The 16,706-nt window shown below is 52.0% G+C and overlaps 6 protein-coding genes and 1 non-coding gene across 7 annotated transcripts; 1 reads left to right on the top strand and 6 right to left on the bottom strand.

Moving 5' to 3' along the window:
* Positions 1-18: 18 nt before the first annotated feature.
* HMPREF1120_08326 (uncharacterized protein) lies at positions 19-801 on the bottom strand (the record flags this gene model as incomplete). The annotated part of the gene is made up of 1 exon (XM_009162574.1): positions 19-801. One exon carries the CDS (start codon positions 799-801, stop codon positions 19-21), a length of 783 nt encoding a protein of 260 aa, XP_009160822.1.
* An 828-nt stretch (positions 802-1,629) lies between these two features.
* HMPREF1120_08325 (phosphoglycerate dehydrogenase) lies at positions 1,630-3,556 on the bottom strand (the record flags this gene model as incomplete). The annotated part of the gene is made up of 2 exons (XM_009162573.1): positions 1,630-2,963; positions 3,082-3,556. 2 exons carry the CDS (start codon positions 3,554-3,556, stop codon positions 1,630-1,632), a joined length of 1,809 nt encoding a protein of 602 aa, XP_009160821.1.
* Positions 3,557-4,253: 697 nt separating this feature from the next.
* On the bottom strand, positions 4,254-5,735 carry HMPREF1120_08324 (hydroxyacid-oxoacid transhydrogenase; the record flags this gene model as incomplete). Its single annotated transcript, XM_009162572.1, has 1 exon — positions 4,254-5,735. The coding sequence occupies one exon, from the start codon at positions 5,733-5,735 to the stop codon at positions 4,254-4,256; it is 1,482 nt and encodes a 493-aa protein (XP_009160820.1).
* A 422-nt stretch (positions 5,736-6,157) lies between these two features.
* Positions 6,158-7,681, bottom strand: HMPREF1120_08323 (uncharacterized protein). The gene is made up of 3 exons (XM_009162571.1): positions 6,938-7,681; positions 6,751-6,816; positions 6,158-6,663 (listed from the first exon to the last, which is right to left on the bottom strand). The coding sequence occupies exons 1-3, from the start codon at positions 7,289-7,291 to the stop codon at positions 6,478-6,480; spliced, it is 606 nt and encodes a 201-aa protein (XP_009160819.1). The 5' UTR covers positions 7,292-7,681; the 3' UTR covers positions 6,158-6,477.
* Positions 7,675-7,777, bottom strand: HMPREF1120_09313. Its single transcript has one exon. It is a non-coding gene; the product is annotated as a tRNA-Arg (tRNA).
* Positions 7,778-8,078: 301 nt separating this feature from the next.
* On the top strand, positions 8,079-10,515 carry HMPREF1120_08322 (uncharacterized protein). Its single transcript, XM_009162570.1, has 4 exons — positions 8,079-8,840; positions 9,103-9,390; positions 9,754-9,831; positions 9,998-10,515. Exons 1-4 carry the CDS (start codon positions 8,581-8,583, stop codon positions 10,134-10,136), a joined length of 765 nt encoding a protein of 254 aa, XP_009160818.1. The 5' UTR covers positions 8,079-8,580; the 3' UTR covers positions 10,137-10,515.
* HMPREF1120_08321 (uncharacterized protein) lies at positions 10,313-16,643 on the bottom strand. Its single transcript, XM_009162569.1, has 4 exons — positions 16,399-16,643; positions 12,499-16,207; positions 12,168-12,440; positions 10,313-12,101 (listed from the first exon to the last, which is right to left on the bottom strand). Exons 2-4 carry the CDS (start codon positions 13,323-13,325, stop codon positions 11,624-11,626), a joined length of 1,578 nt encoding a protein of 525 aa, XP_009160817.1. The 5' UTR covers positions 13,326-16,207; positions 16,399-16,643; the 3' UTR covers positions 10,313-11,623.
* Positions 16,644-16,706: the final 63 nt, after the last annotated feature.

Here is a 16,706-nt window from a genome sequence, read left to right as displayed (position 1 = left end):
CTTACCACCCCCGGGCTTTTATCTCTTCTCCCGTCTCGCCAGCAACCACTTCAACTCCTCAATTTGTTCCGGCACCAACAGCTCTTGCATTGTGTCAAAAGTCAAGAAATCATGGTCCGCATATTCGAATCCGGGCACGACCGTTTCGGTAATCAGTAATCCCCCGGCCGAAGATTCAGCTTCAGCTTCATTCTTTTCTTCGTCACCGGCAGTAGTACCAGCACCCTCGGTACCCCCAGCAGCCGGACTGTTCTGGTCGGGAATCAAAAAACTCGCCTTAAACACACCCCCCTCCACAATCCACTGCAACTTTTCCCCTTTCTCCAAATCGTGGCCTACCACAAACGTCTCGATCGGAACTTTACCCGTCACGCTGTCACGACGGTTAGTGTCAAGCAGGACATACACCCCTCGACCCCGATGGAGAGTGTGTACGGTCCGTCCGCGGTTACGGTGGAAATGGCCCACGGGGCTGCGTGGCGTCAATAGGTAGAAAATCGTGGTGCTGGCGTGTCGCGTTGGTGAGTCGTCGGTGGCGGTTGGGTTGGATAGGGCTGGTAGATGTTGGAATGGATTTGGAACTAAGAGCTTGTCTCGGTCTGTTTCGACGAAGTAGCCGCCTTCGATGTGTTGGGATAAGTTGAGTCGGGAGATTGTTGTTTCGATTTCTTTGGTGTCGGTGGAGGGTGGGTGAGAGAGGAGGTGCCGGGCGTAATTGGAAATGGTGTCTGGGAGAATGGTGAATGAGGTTGAGGATTGTGGTGCTGAAGGTGATTCTTGGGGTTGGTGTTCTTTGGTCATGGTGTTGAGATATTGGTTTGCTTGAGTGATGATTGATAAGTGTCGTGTGTTGGTTTCCTGTCAACGGCCTAAATTGGGCAGTATATAGGTGGGCGGTAAATAGTTGGATGGTGCAGATGTTGATGTTGGTGTTGGTGCTGACGTGAGTTATGCTGTTCACAACGCGTGTCCACATAGAAAGTGTGAGAGGTGGTCGTCCAGTGGGCTTTTCAGGAGATGTATCTTCCGTTGTGTATGAAAGGGGGTGATTATAGCCTTTAGGGTCTGCTGTTGTGCTTTGGCAGATATACTACCCGAAACAGATCAGCATTCAGATGCCGTCTTGTGGATTGAAATGCGTCGATAGAAGCGAGCCGGAGACGGGGTTTAAATGCAGTTGACTCGTCGAACCGTACAACACGCCAGTGTCTTGCGATGAAGGACGGAGCAACAGAACTCTAGGCTCTTAAGACATTCGAGGCTGAGATAGTATAAACACAAACAATGAAGAAGAGTCGACAAACACCTAGGTATCTTCGGAGACGATGTTGGACACAAAAGGCTTCATTATCACCTTAGTCATCACAGGCCGGATCTTCTATTTCTCCGCTCTCCACCACAGCTTGATTCATCTTGTCTATACGTCCTGGCCTGCTTCATCCAATGCCTCGGGGGAGATAGGCAATGCCTGTCGCTTCGTTCAATCTTGATGGTCTTCTGTCTGCGCAAGGGACCCCTCGAATCTCGGGGCCCAGTTCATTCTAGCACCCGCGCAAGCCATAGAGTGGTAAGTACCGTCGCGGGCCTGGCAGCACAGCAGTCTTCTCTTGCACACACGAAGTCTAGCAGCTAAAGTGTAACGCTGCTTACACTCAAAACTCCTTTGGCGCCGACCAGCTCCGCCTTGACATTGTCATTGACTTCCTTGTCCACGCCCAGGATCATCAGGGCTTCAGTTGTTGTTTCTGGTCCACCGACACCACCCGTGCCGTCTTCCTTACCAACGCTACCGAGAGAAGACGGAGCAGCCGCGGAGAAAGTCGCCGGCGCAACACTCATAAAGTTGATGTTGACACCCTCCCGACCCAAGATACTGCCGACGACGCCAATCTTTCCCGGCGAGTCGTAGTTGTGACAAATCAGCAGCTTGCCCTCGGGCACAAACGATGTCGAGAAACGACCCAGTCGTGAGATGAAAGGTGAGTTGTCGCTGCAGTATCCAGAAATAATGTGCTGCATGCTGCCCTCCCGCTGTTGCCCGGTAGTGCTCACCATCACCTCGGAGCCATGCCGGTTTAACGAGGGAGCACGACTAGGTGCCCGAGCCACGAGGGTGACCAAGCTACTGTAGGCTTGGGTGCTTGGATCGCGGGACTTTTGCTCAGTCACAAATATGCCTCTTTCCTTGGCCACCATCTCGGCATTGACAATGTTGACGTTGAAGCCCTCTGCGTCAGAGATGGGCGATGTAAGTCCCTTGATCAAGGCTGCAAAAAGAGGCTTGGTGCTCGACATCTGTGCAATCTCGCCCTCGTAGATGAGATCAAAAGTGTTCATATTGCGCTGCACGGGCTGTTTCGGCGAGGTGAAGTGTTGCGTGTACAACGACCCCATCTTCTCCACCAACCGCACAAACGGTTGCAAGGTCTTATATTCCGCAGGCAGGATGATGGGAGCATTGACAGCGCTGCGTGGGAGATCGCCTGCCAGGATCTGAAGAACTTGTTCGCATACGTCCATGGACACGTTTTCCTGTGCTTCAACCGTGGACGCTCCTAGATGAGGAGTCGCTATACATTTGGGATGTTGCACGAGCTTTGCGGCAGGCGAGTTCGGATCTTTTGTGGGAGGCTCGCTCGTGAATACGTCGATGGCAGCCCCGGCAATTTGTCCGGAATCGAGTGCCGATAGAAGAGCTTCTTCGTCGACGATCCCGCCCCGGGCGACGTTGAGGATTCGAGCCCCACGCTTCATCTGGTTGATCTCAGCGGTAGATAGCATGCCGCGGGTCGACGCGAGCATCGGAGTGTGAATGGTGAGAAAGTCCGCGCGAGGCAGCAATTCAGAAAGTGAGTCAACAAGAGTGACGTTAGCGGCGGCAGCAACGGCTTGCGACGCATATGGATCAGCAGCAACCACGTTCATGCCGAGGCCACGGGTCATGCGGGCGACGATCAAGCCAACTACAAGAGAGCAAAGTAAGTGGCTATATCCGTAGCAAGAAAGGCGGGATATCGAGGTCTGATGAAGACCATGAATAGTAGGCTTGTTCTCGTCGCACAGTGAGCAATAGCAACATACCTTTCCCCAGGCCGACAATGCCCAGGGTTTTGCCTTTGACCTCGACGCCAACCAGGCGACTTCTTTCCCATTTCCCGGATTTCACACTGGCACAGGCATCCGGCACATTTCGCGCCATGCTCATAAGCAAGGCGATTGTGTGCTCAGCGGCAGCTTGAATGTTTCCACTGGGAGAGTTGACGACAAGAATGCCCAGTTTCGTGGCAGCGGCAACATCGACATTGTCAACACCTACGCCAGCCCGAGCCACGACTTTGAGCTTCCGTGCCGCATCCAACAGGGCGCTGGTGACTTTTGTCTCGGACCGCACCAACAGGGCATCGTATTCAGGAATGATGTCGATAAGCTGGTCAGGCGTCAGACCCTGCTTTTCGTCCACGTCGACGGTCTGGCGGAGGAGTGATAACCCGTCAGGGGACAACTTCTCGGGGCACAGAACTCGAGGACGAGAAGCATGCCCGTTTAGCAAATCCATGGTAAGATCAGACACTTCGATTATTTTTCTGCCCAAGCATGTAATAGCAACTCGCAATGACGGGATTGGCACAGCAACTGAGAAGGCCAAGACTAGATGGGAGGGCAATGTAAGCTGGAACTAGAAAGCAAGTCAGGCCAGATAGATGGAGGATGCTCAGAATATAGATTTGAGTTTCCGTTGTTATTGTTTCAAACTATTTTCACTTTTGAACCAATACTTGCAACAAGAGGACCAAGTTGTGCGAGTGAGGTGCCTGAGCGACAAGCTTTTCGTCTGCGATCTGGCGCCAGGCCAGGAGGACACCATTCGTTGGTTGCAGTTTGGTGCGTCACCACCAGCATCCGGTCTGAAAAGGGGAGGCCAGGGTTGGGAGACCTGTCCAAAGGTGTTTTCACGAGGGTGGGGGCTGGGGAGGCCGAAGTCGCTGCCAGGATACTGTAAAAGGCGCAGTTGGAGGGCGAGAAGGAGGAGCCGAAGACGAAGGTCAAGGAGTCGGAGGACGAGGAGGAACACGACGCATGAGGAGACGGGACCCCGCCATTTCTGGGGAACAGGAGCCGCTTAGTCATCTTCCCCAGGTTCAAGTTGTGGGACAAACATGGTAAACAGGACAAACAGGCTGAATCAACCAGGCGCCATCGCAGCCGTCAACATCTCATTCTCCTTTTCCACCTCACACCCTCACACCAGGCTTTTAGTACTCCAATGCCTCTTCAAACAACGACCGGAGCTGTTGTCGCTCCTCATTCAACTCTTCGCTTAAGTTCGGTGCCAGCATGAGCACTCGCTTCTGAGGCAGGGTGCCTTCCACCAAATCATCAATGCTGTCCTTGGTGAATCCCAATGGCTTCAAGCCTCGTGGTTGATCACCCAGGTTGATCAGAAACTTGGCCAGCGCTTCACTGAGAACTTCACCTGCGCTTTCTCGCTTGACGTTGGAAATGTCCACGCCGAAGGCCTCTGCCGCCGCCAGATGGCGCTCGGGGTTGCTGGGGCCTGTAAACTTGAACACAGCCGGGGCAGTGACTGCGACACTGACACCGTGGGGAATAATCGGTGTATCAACCTGATATCCAGCATGTTTGTAACCTGGGTTCTGTCCACTGATCGGATAACTCATGCCGTGGCACAAGTGAACACCTGCGTTTCCGAAACCGACACCAGCCAAAGTGGCGGCCAGAAGCATTTCACTCTGAGCCTCGAAATCCTCGGGATCCTTGGTCGCACGAGGAAGATACTTCACGGTAGACTGTAGGGCTTTGAGGGAGAAGATGTCCGAGATAGGGTTTGCGCCCTGGTAGGCGGGGCGGTTGATCGGGTTGGTCGGTCGTGGAGTTCTCTCGTTATAGGGAATTGCGGTCCAGGACTCGAGCGAATGGCACAAAACATCCAATCCCGACGAGGCGTGGACAGCCGAAGGCATGGTGCGAGTGTTAAGCGGGTCGCATATGCCCAGAGTGGGCTTCAGGTTACGGTGGGCAATGCCAGTCTTCGCGCGCTTCTCGACCAAGTCGAAAATAGCGGTACCTGTAGTCTCGGAGCCGGTTCCTGCTGTGGTTGGCACCGCCACCAGGGGCCTCAGAGGTTTTGTAACCGGCAAGCCTTTGCCGAGGGGAGCGTTGACAAAGTCCAAAAAATCCGCTTCGGGGAAACAGGTGTAGAGGTTCATCAACTTGGCCGTGTCAATCACAGATCCTCCTCCTACAGCCAGAAAGGCATCCGGGTTGTATGGCTTCGCGAATGCAATAGCATCCTTGACTGAACTGTCCTTGGGCTCAACCCGGCACTTGTCGTAGACCGTGAATTCAATGCCCTCCTTCGTCAATCCGTCAATCGCTTGCTTCATCGCATCGAGTTTGGAAACGTTCGAGTCGGTCACGACGCAGACTCTCTTGGCACCCATATTCTTGAAGTCCATGCCCACCTCTTTGGTGCTGCCTGGGCCGAATCGGATGGAACTGGCGGCCATTTCGAAGGCATACTCCTTTTCCCGCGAGTGGTCGATGGGTGTGGCCAGTCGTCGCCGGGCTTCCTTGAACACGGACGAGTGATGATGATGGTTCGGGTTTGAGTGACAGGGGCAGTTGGGCGGGTGGTGGTATTGAATGGCGCGAAGGAGGGAGGTCGAACGCTGAGCAGCGCTCTTCGCGACTCGGACTGCCGGTGCAAAAGACATCTTTGCAAACACGATCAAGCAGTGAATATGAGCGAAGAATCAGAAGGAGGATTCACCAGGCTTGAGAGTCCTCTTGGAAATCTTCCTCAACAGCGATGAGGAGAAAAAGCGAAGTCGACAAGATGTGAATGACCTAGCTATTAGCTGACCATATCAACACACACACCAATTGACGAGTCGAGTCCCACTGCTCGTACAACAAGCATCACGGCGGCGCAAAAACGGGTGGTCGACTGTGCGAGGCGTTCTGAAAGGTGGAGGAAGAGGCACACCAACCGAGGTCGAGTGTGGGGAGAGCTCTGAGGAGCTCCCACCATTGGACTCCGGGGCACCCTGGGCCCTTTTGCTGGGTCGCATCTTGGGACTATGGACGGAGATGCTCGCTGTTCCACCGGAAGGTCGAACTGGGAAATCCACGCGTCGCTGGCGCTCGGGTTCTTCTCCGAGAACGATTGTGCAAAGTTGCGACGACTTCAGAGTGTTTGTTCGGAGTGAAGGCCATTATTATTACTGATACAGCAGACGTCCTCGAAATATCGAATCAGATCTTCACGAGGAAGCGCTTGCTTGCCAATTCTAGCTGCCCATTGGCATAGAGTTGACTCGAAGCTGAATCGACTTCGTGTCTACACAGTACACGCGTGTTGGGTTCCAGACAGATATTTATTTCCTTGATATTGACTGGCCATTCAACCAGCAGACCGCCGCATTGAGACCTTCCTGATTCACACATTCTGTGTCGTTACATGCCTTTCGCCGGCATCAAGGCAGCGCTCGCCTGGGCCTGTCGCCAGATCGTGCACAACGGTCCATCTTTGCCATAGATGGGATCATATGAAGGAATCGGAACAGACCACGCAGTCGCGGTTCTTTCCATTGTCTCCTCGGGGGAGGCTTTACACCAGTTGTTGTCCCAATGAGGACTGCCCTAAACGCCATGGTGTGGTTAGCGATATCTCCTTCACGCTAATGCGGTCACTGTTGTGACTAGCATGCCCATCCCCGGGTCACTGACTTCAGGATATAATCCGACGTATGAATAGTCGTCCTCCGAGTGAAGACAGCAATGGCTCACGCCGGCCTGGTATCATCTCTAGGTCAGTCTCAAGATGACATCGGCATCCCGTGGAAGTGGAATGTCTCCTCGGATAGGAAACGAATAGTGAAGTAGCGGTGGCTCGATTCTTCACATCTGTACTCACTGGCAGGACGATAATATCTCCAGCACGTAATTCCACCTCCTTCCCATGGCCATCATTCGCTTCGTCGAGCGGGCCTCTTCCCAGCAACAGCCGACTGCGTCCTTTGAACACTGCGTAGCATTCATGCGTCACGCTGTGGAAATGGTGGGTTGGGTAGTGCTTGAAAACGCCTCCATACCGCCACTTGTTCTGTTCAATCTGGTTCCGAAGCGAGTCTGCTGAGAGAGCCTGCGCGTCACCATCTTGAGAGGCCGAGGCAGGCTCAAGCACAGCACGATAAATCAGAACCGGCAATGGCGAGTTGGGCACATACGGCGTAGGGCTGAAAAGATATGTCTCCGGCTCTTCCATCATCTGCTGCTGAGGTGACGAGTCGTGGACAGTTGAACTAGGCCGGCATTCCTTGACTTAAATTATCCCTAGCAGTCTACTGTAAACCGAAACCATATGTTTAAACAGCGTTCTTGTTTTTTTAATTGATTTTGAGAGAACTAGCCATTAGCAGTTCTTCGCCCCGATAGAGAGGGAACGCTTCATGTTGCACGGTGCTTGCCCCCCCTCAAACTCTGATGTCACCTACTAGTATACCGAGGTAGAATGTGTACATCACTGTAGTGACCCCTTCCGGCCTAAAGCCCAGTGAAGCCAAAAAAAGAAAAGGAACAAAGAGTAGTGAATGTCACCATAGATTGCGGCAATCACCGAACAACATCCACTGCCCAAAAACAAAAAGTAATCGAACGCGGGAAGATTCGAACTCCCAATCTTTGGTGTATAGCAAGATCCCTTTTTACAAGGGACAGCCGAAAACCAACGCCTTAACCATTAGGCCACGCGTCCAACTCGGTTCAACTTCGCGGCTGTAAGTTGACAAAAATTGAGGCAATTTGAATCATATCCTTCAAATTTGAGGAATAAAAGTGGGGCTGGAGGGGCTGGAAGGGCTTAGTGAAGTGCTATTACTAAAATCTCATAGTGCTTACTGCATGATCCAATGAAACTATCACATAGTGAATATGATGTGGGTCTGCATGTCTTGCCCCTCCACCACTGCATTGAGAGGGCGTGCCACGCCGCTTTATCGTCATGATTTACTCGCAGCTGGTGCTCTTCCTCGATTCGCTTTCAGTTTCGAGCAACGTTGAACTACTGGACGCCAGCCCAGCGACTACCGGATGCCAGTGCTCGAGATGTTTCCACACGTATCTGCACGGAGAGGTATGTACTATAGACAACCAATACAGATACCTAGCTAGAGACGAGGCTATCCCTCCGGTGGCCCGAATCTTCCACGGCGTACAATCTGACATGGAACCGCGTACTCCCCGAACGACGGGTCTGACTCAGCGCTCTGAGGGAGTGTCCACAGTGATCTCAACCCACTTCAGCCAAACATAGCCGAGATCTGGTCGATGACATCTGAAGCCCGAAGCCGGGGACTGTAACGGGCTAAAGACTCGCCTATTGCTGGGTACCTACCCATCGCTCTCCATGTCAACAACACTCGCATTTCATCGTGAAGAAGCTTGAGTTCAACGGCATCATCTCTCTTCAAATTTGCTGCAATGGCGTTTTGATGACAATACTAACTGGTCTTCGGTTTGGCGTTCCCACTCTTGTTCAGCCTTACATCAACCACCATCATGGGCGACGTGGGGTCTGTCAACACATCCACATCTCATGCCATCCCGCCCTTCATTGATAAGGTTATACCCTTTCCCGAGACAGGGACATCCTATGTCCTAGAACGGCCGTTGGCAACCTATAAGCAATGCCAGGATGGGACACCTGCCGAAGCGAGGATGGTATTCACTTGCAGAAGGAAGCCCTTGACGCACGAATCCAACGCCTCTTCTGAGAATGAAACAGACGCGGACGAATTCGTCATCAAGATCAAAGTCCAGTATGTTCTCTCTGATATGTTCCCCATGTCGGATCTTCAACGCGAATGACGCTACCCGAACATGATTCTGGAAAGTTGCCGCGCCTTGATAAGACTCCTAGACGGGAGCTTTTGGCAATGCATGCATAAGACCACTCGTCTCATCTTCGCCAAATCAATCTGTGTTCTCCAAACCAAATGAGTCTTTTGTCCAGCACCTGCTTGAACCATTGCAGAACCCCCAAAACTAACCTGATATCCTCCTTTTTCCCACTTTCCACAGAATCCCTGATCATGGCCATGCCGCCGAAGCTGGACCAAGCACAACGACCGCTGCGGAACTCAAAGCTCTGCGAATCTTCCGCGATGCCAAGTGTCCGTTCGCGCCCACGCTGGCCGACTACAAGCAGACGACCCAAGGTCCCAATGGTCCTTTCCCCGGCGGATACATAACGTACACCGTCATGACCAAAATGCCCGGCGAGTCGCTGCACGATTCACATTTCTGGGGTCAAGCGTTCTCCGATGAGGAAAGAAAGGAAGTTCAGCAGAAGTTTTTGGTCGCTTTACGGTACGTATGAGCGTAGTATCACTACTTATCCTGTTATTCAGCAAAAAGCAGCAGATTAATTGTCCCTCCTTATGTGGTGGTTGTACGGAGCCCGCACGCGCGCCAGATGCGTCTGACTACAGAAGCTCTGCGTATCCGTTCCTCGTCACCCTTCCATAGCCAGTGGTGGAGCCTCTCTGTACTTGCTATACTTTACGTTCATTGTCCCGCCATCTTACCCCATTTCCCAACCCATCCGCTGTCCAGTGTCCACGATATCAACACAGCAAAACATCAACGAACGCCTATGTCTCGCCTCAACTCTGTCATGGATCAATCTGTCGACCACATCATATCAGATTTGCTGATTTCTTGTGTCCGCAGAGCCATATACGACCTCGGCATCGAACCCGTCGACTGCGCATTGCGCAATGTGCTATGGGAACACGAGACGAAAAGATGGTAAGTTACTAGTATCAGTCTTCAGTTCTTTCTGATGTTTTGGCTTGCACCAATACTGTATCTTGCGGCACAGTCTTGGGGTGGCCGGGTGGGAGTACAAGAACCCTCATGCTTCATTTCTTTCTTGCAATCCATTTCTGTCCTGCTGCTGACTCTGTGTCTACAGTACAATCATAGATTTCGAGCTCTGGAGAGAACCATCTGGCCCTATTGCCGACGAGACGCGAGAGTTGCAGAGATGGGGGATTGCTCGACAACCTGCTGCCAAGACGTGGTTCGAAGCCTGGAACAGTCAGTGGAGATAGACGGATGGATAGATAGATAAGATACGGTACAGCCTCAGGTACATACCTACCTGAAGCATGGAATTGGGACTGTGATAGAGCCGTGGTTCAAGATTATATCATGCCGTGGGGATAGAGAACGGTTCAGTCAAGACACATTACATCAAGCCTGTGCAATCGTCCTTGGGTCAATACAACTCCTCATGGATAGAAAGCTGGGTGTCATCAAGGCGAGCAAACCAGGTTTGCTCTGGGGTGGTTCTACCGCAAGGTATAGGGTAAGATAAGACCCATCTATTGATTATTACAACATGACCATCCCTGTTCCTACTGCATATTACTCTGTACCTAGCCATTGCAACTTCATGGCCTGCGTGCGGCTTAAACCGGACAGACAAAGAGACAGCCACTAGGGTCGCGGCACAACGTAGCTCGATAGTTTGCTTGCTTGCGACGTGATCGATGAGCAATTGGTAGTATCGTATTTTTGTCAATTAAAGTCGATCAGAAAACAACGTCTATGTTCTAGCCTCCATGGGTACACAAAGTCGTAAAATAAGCCACACACTGGGAAACTGGTCAGAAGTGTGGGGGTCCTCCACACGACACAGCAACAATAATAACATTAGCGACGTAAGTAAGTGGAGTTCAGTTCCCGGCATGTATGCATTTCCAGTGGATAAAATAGCAATAGCAACCGACGCAGCGCATCACAACAGCATTAGCCAACACTTAAGCAGAGTCCCTGGTCCCTGGTCCCGGGTTCCGGCATGCATTGCATTTCATTTCCTGCGGATTGGATAGATACTGTAGATAACAGGTATGTAGTGGTGGCCGACATCCAGGTTGATGATGAGAACATCAAAAAGAAAAACATGCACCCTTGCCCGGAGGGTGATGCGTGAGTTTCCTGCTCCAGAATACGGCGTGGCGCCGTAGGTACTAGGTATGTATGCGTGACTGGTATCAGCTGCAGTGGCCTGATTGAGGAGCTCCTTCCGGTATGGTAATGGCATGCTAGGTTTGTCTGTGTTTGTGTCTGTTGCATCTATTCTCTTCTTTTCTGGGACATGGTCACCTGGATGGCATGGACTGGACTTCTGGTTCAGAAGAGTGGACTGGTTCCCACTCACTCTCTTCTCCGGTCTGATTTCTTTCTTGGGCAGTATGGCAACGCCATGGCATGCTTGAGGGGAAGTTGGCACCTCTGGCAGCTGCAGTTGATGAAAAGGGAAAACAAAAGGAGGACTCCGGGCTTGCAAGCTTCAACAGCCGTGTGTACATATGGATCGGGTAGATGTCGTTCATGCATTATTATTGTCCAGGCGCAGGCGCACAAGCATATGGCCGTACAGGAGGGGGCAGAGCCTGGGATTGATTGCCACTGCGTCCACCTGGGCTGGAATAAATCTGTCCTTGGGATTATATATTCCATTTCCTGGGACACATTCTGTGCTAGATGATCCATCCAGTGTGTGGCTTGACATGACATGACATTGCTAGTCAGTTCACTGGTACATGCTTGGAGCATTATACCGAGACTGGCTGACAGTGCGACCATAGTACCTTGGAGAAACGGTGGCAGCGGCCATGGCCTGGGCACGCGCGTGGGCTGATGAGCTGGTCCTCTTCATGGCTGTTGATGTAGGAGCAGTGGCATCCTGGACTGGGACTTTTCGTCTCTTGGCCTGGTCGTGAGAGGTTGTTGCAGCCGTACGATCCATGGGCGAGTCTTCCTCGACATATTCATGAACACGCTTCATGTGGTCGCGCTGATTCCATCGGCGAGGAAATCCATTCCCCTCGCGAGCACGGTCGCAATCCGGGAACTTGCACAGGAACGGATTCAGTCCGTGGTTGTGGAGTCCGTGGGCCTCTCTTTCATGGCGGAAAAGACATGCGTTGGATGAAAACCTGGCATCTTCGCATTCCGGTCGGTCCGCAAATCGGCATTTGTAGGGCTTCAGATGAGAGTCCAGGTATTTGCTGCAGCAACAAAGCATAAAGGGTTAGAGCGGGGGTCATCCGAACAGGTACACATTTTCCACCTACTTGTAGATGCACCTCTGTTTGGTGGGCTTGTGCTTGTGGGCGCATTTGGCCTCCTTGACCAAGGGGCATCGGTACCATCCATCCCTGTCCGGCTTGGCATCATAGAGCGGATTGCTTCTGGCCTTGAGTTTGTCGACTTGCTCGTCCCTGGAGACTTCAAGTTCGGCTTCAGACATCCTGGTGCAGTAGTCTCCAGTTGTTGAGTCACTTCGTTCCGAAGCGGACCGCAATGGCCGGGGTTGCGGAAGGCTCCGGCGGGTACTGCTGCTGCTGCTGCTTAATTCTGGTTAGCTGTGGGGTGTGACGAATACAGAGCGACAACAAATCTGACCTCGATGATGACTTCCGTGTGGCAATCGTCTCGTTGTGGGCGGAAAGAGTCCGGTTATGCTGGCAAAGATCCGACTGGTAGTCCTGGGCAGTCAAGAAATGCTGTGGCAAGATTTCCTGGACATAATCCTCTGGCGGGGGTGTCAAGATCCGGTTCTGCCAAGAAAGATCCGAGGAATAGAAGTTGTTCATCACTCCTGGCATGTACAGACTGGAAGAATCCACGGAATCCATGGATATGTAGCTGGGCTCCATGAGGTCTTGTGTCTGGCCTTGTCCTTGGTAGTTTGTTTGGGCGAGTTTCAAGTCGGCGGCACTGGTTCCAGACACAACATCATCTGTCAGGAATTCATATGCCGGGTCGGAGTCAAATCCGGACATGCTGGACATCATCGGCATATTGTAAGGACTTTCGGAGATGCTCAACGAGGGATAAGCCATGGCGGAAGAGGTCACGACGACATAATCGTCACTATCTGAGTATGACCCGGTTGACAGAGGACCTGTTCCGGAGCTGGAGTGGCGGCCTGGTGCCCACGAAGATGAGGCATAAGCAAAGTGAGAGCTAGTAAGCCCTTCATTCATTCCATGAGGCCTGAAATCCATGGGTTCTGTATATGTCACCGGCATAGTCCTGGATACCCGGGTCTGAAATCCTGGAGTTTGAGTGGCCACTTTTGGCTGGGAATGTCTTGGTTTCGGAGGCATTGTTTGCAAGCCAGTTCCAGAAGAGCAATTTCTATCAAGATAATAAACGTTAGTACTTGGACACGCGGCATCTGCAATATGAAAGCCTGGAGGATGACGATGCCCTAGAGAAAGCCACATGTTGACCAGGTAGGAACGACCAAAGTGTGCCTGGAAAGCGGTTGTATCAAGCGTCTTTCCAGTAACAGAGGATTAACAGGGTGTAAGTTGTTTGCAAGCGCGCTGATTGAGGAGCTGGAGGTCCATTGTTGTAGCTTGTTGAGAACACGGATAGGGCTGCCTAGGTCAGATAGTCGATGATGGCCAGTCCATGTTGCCGAGGGTAGGCAAGAGAGAAAAACAAGACCAGTCTGATAGCAAAGGCCACGGGAGCAACAGATTTTTCCAGTCGGGACATCATCAGGCAACATGCGGTTGAAACGCAGCAATGGCAACAGTTAGTAGCGTGACAGCAGGGGGCATCATGTCGCGTAAGTCCTTCGAACGGTGTTGTCACAGAGAGTAACATGTATATAAGCTCCATGCGCCACCGGTAGTTAACAGGCCCGATAAAGTCCGGAAGGTATCAACAGAAAGAAAGACATGACAGTTAACTGTGATGGCAAGGTCGGCCATCATGGTTGGTCCAGAATTTCCACGGTCCTGGCAGTGCATATCCTGGGAATAAAGCAAGAAAGGTCCACGGAAGAGTAGGTGGCCATGACGAGTAATCAGTCCCTGGAAGTAATTTTGTCCGGATTCTCTGGCATAGTCCATGGATGTCCATTGGAAAGTTCCTTGTGGCATCGAGCTTCATTTCATTTCAATCCCCGACGAGGACGGCACGAAGCCGTCAACTCATCTGAGCACCGATCAAACCAACAGGTTGACACAGCGCGAGGGACGGTGTATCAGGGTAGCTAGCCCCGGTTGGACGGCCATATGCGTAAGCGGCAGTTGCCAACTTTCGCAGCAGGCGTCGACGGCAGTGAAGAGGCAAAAAAGAAAAACAGTGCAGTACCTGAAAATGTGCTATTTCCAGTCAGAGTGGTTGAATAAAGTGTTGAGAAGTCGTTGACAATTGAGTTTCAAGTTCCTGGGTAAAATCCACGGAGCTGGTACAACGACAAAGAAAAATGCAAAGCGAAGCACGGCGATCCTGGGACTTGTCCGGCTTGATTTGGTAATTGATCCCTGGGTAGAGTATTGGGTCCTTAAGGTGTGTCCAAGTGGGAAACAGTTGATGAAGGCGTGCTTTGAAAGTTGTTGGTAAAGGGAACTGCCCGGCTAGTTGCTGTGTCTTACAGACGAGAGCGGGAGAGTATGGTGAAAGATGAAGGAGGGAGAGGGTGGGAGGAGGGTTGAAGTCTTCCTTTTAAACTGCAGCAGAGGAGCGGCATGAGGACGATGAGGTGGACAAAGAGCGGTGGAGGGGGGCCCCAGACTGGGACAACTTGAACGGCACGACTTCGCCAGCGGTCGCCTGAGAGTGGTCGCCTCTGCGGACTGCAAACTACAGCCATGTCCAGTCACCACTAAAACTGTAGCGGACTGTACGCGAAGCAGGCTGCATAGTCTCTTTTCTTGGTTGCACAAAAAGATGCAAATTCCATCACAAGCAAACCGGGAGACGAGTGGTCAGTACGGCAGACTGCCCCGTTTTCGCACAGCAGAGAAAGGAGGCTTGATGCAGTACCAACCGTTGGATAAGAGATGGGGCGCCCCGTCAGTCGGCCGTCTGGTTCGACACGGCCCGCCACGGGCGGCGCCAGCTCAATCTAGCTCTGCTAGCTCGTGAGCCTTCCGACCGGGGGTGATAGCGAGTGGGAATGATCATCACATGTCTCCACCACATCCTGATGCGGTCTGTCGGCGTCGCAGTCACGATGCTTCGATTTAGCTGGAGGACAATTGATAACCCGTGATCAGCAGGGGAATCTCCATTGGTGGTAACGGTGACATAGTCTCCCGCGCTGGTTGCTTCGCCTACAATCCCGACCAGTCGCAGCTTGGTGATGGAGGTGATAGAAATGCTGGTGCATGCATGGTGCAGAAATAGAGTACTGACGTGGCAGTTTTTCATGCGGGCAAAGGTCGCCTTCTTGCTAGCATGATCCTGTTCGGGTCCAAGTTTCGCGAGTTGAGTCGACTGTTTGTCGACTGTTTGCCTTATCCAAGAGAAACTGACATGGCACGCGAGAGCTGTTGTCCAACTTCTCATGCAGCCACGCACAGCTCACATGTGCCTCGTGGTTCGTAAGAGCACCAACTGCAGTACTCGCTTGTTCTTCTCTCTACGCCCCAAAACTGTACTTTGCCAGGTGACTGCTAGGTTTTGGCGATGGAAGAGCAAAGCTACCCTGGCTCCTGCGGCTGACATTGTCCCCTCACTTCCAAGTTTTCCCAGTTGGAATTGCAATGCTCTCGTCCACTTGCAGATGAGGCATGTTTGACTGGACGATACTTGTGTTACTGTGTAACCTGTGAAGCCGAGGTTGGTTACACAATCCAACCGGTGTGTCAAGTCCAGCTGTCATGGCAATCAGATCCCGTCATTCGAAGCCGGGAAGAACAACGGTTGGGTTCTCTCATGGATCCAGTACCCGTACCTTCGGGCCTTGTGGTGTACGGTATAGTCCTCGGCCATTTCTAAGCAGATAAGATGCAGGTGGATTGGTTGAAAGTTTCGTGCGTCTGACATAAAGGAGGGAACGTCTTGAGCCTGGCCCAACACCGCTATTCAACAGCCACCAGAGGTTGGTCGAGATCGAAGCGCATCCTCAGCCTGATTCAATGACCGGTGTCCTCTAGCGCAGCGCAAAGGATGTTTACATATGTATAGATTCGGTCTAATGATTGCCGAAGCGCTGCAATGTTAGTTGGCAAGATCCACGCACTCTTTGGCTACAGTCGATCCGAACGAATCTGACGTAGTTCAACGGCTGTAACCTCTTACGCGAATCTGCAAAGGTCGTACCCAGCCATGCTTGAACTTTGAGATACCGAGCACCATGGCGACTTAGCTGTTAAATGCATTAGCGAAGCCCTTGCAAAGCAAAAATACACAGATAGGGAATCGTGGTGAAGAAGGTTCAGAATTTGATGATGGTAATTTTTCGTTCAATGACACGAATGCCTCAGTTGAACTATGCTTTGGGTTATGGGTTCATCATAAAGGTCTAAATGATCGAACAACAAGCAAGAGCCCACGTACCTTACGTTGATATGCTGGATGCGGGCTGGGCGTGATATGGTGACGCGCTATATCTGTACCTCAGCTACAGGCACGGCGCCCAGCTCGCCATGGACTGCATATTCGAGCTCGTCCATTGTCTCTCGTGACGCAGAATCACTTTTGTCGACAATAAGCTGGGGCTTCTCAATTCCCAACACAGCAAGTGGCGCATGATTCCATCTTCGCTCTCGTCCAGAGACAACGACGTGATATGGCCGTAGCAGATGAGGAAATTGAATTGCAGTGTTCACGGTTGAAGCAAAAATCAGCGCCAAGCCCTGCACGTG

The sequence above is a fragment of the Exophiala dermatitidis genome (assembly GCF_000230625.1).
Source record: "Exophiala dermatitidis NIH/UT8656 unplaced genomic scaffold supercont1.7, whole genome shotgun sequence".
In the NCBI taxonomy this organism is placed as follows: Eukaryota; Fungi; Ascomycota; class Eurotiomycetes; order Chaetothyriales; family Herpotrichiellaceae; genus Exophiala; species Exophiala dermatitidis.
Note: the sequence above shows the minus strand (reverse complement) of the source record. Positions and strands in the feature narration are given on the sequence as shown.

Bases quoted from the DNA above. Each gene is read 5' to 3' on its own strand.
- HMPREF1120_08321 (XM_009162569.1), bottom strand. From the start codon at position 13,325: ATGTGGCTTTCTCTAGGGCATCGTCATCCTCCAGGCTTTCATATTGCA. The intron at 12,441-12,498 runs GTCAGATTTGTT...AGAATTAAGCAG, and splicing joins ACACGGAAGTCATCATCGAG to CAGCAGCAGCAGTACCCGCC. The intron at 12,102-12,167 runs GTAGGTGGAAAA...TTGTTGCTGCAG, and splicing joins AAACAGAGGTGCATCTACAA to CAAATACCTGGACTCTCATC.
- HMPREF1120_08323 (XM_009162571.1), bottom strand. From the start codon at position 7,291: ATGATGGAAGAGCCGGAGACATATCTTTTCAGCCCTACGCCGTATGTG. The intron at 6,817-6,937 runs GTGAGTACAGAT...AGATGATACCAG, and splicing joins GAGATATTATCGTCCTGCCA to GCCGGCGTGAGCCATTGCTG. The intron at 6,664-6,750 runs GTCAGTGACCCG...CATGGCGTTTAG, and splicing joins ACGTCGGATTATATCCTGAA to GGCAGTCCTCATTGGGACAA.
- HMPREF1120_08322 (XM_009162570.1), top strand. From the start codon at position 8,581: ATGGGCGACGTGGGGTCTGTCAACACATCCACATCTCATGCCATCCCG. The intron at 8,841-9,102 runs GTATGTTCTCTC...CACTTTCCACAG, and splicing joins GTCATCAAGATCAAAGTCCA to AATCCCTGATCATGGCCATG. The intron at 9,391-9,753 runs GTACGTATGAGC...TTGTGTCCGCAG, and splicing joins AAGTTTTTGGTCGCTTTACG to AGCCATATACGACCTCGGCA.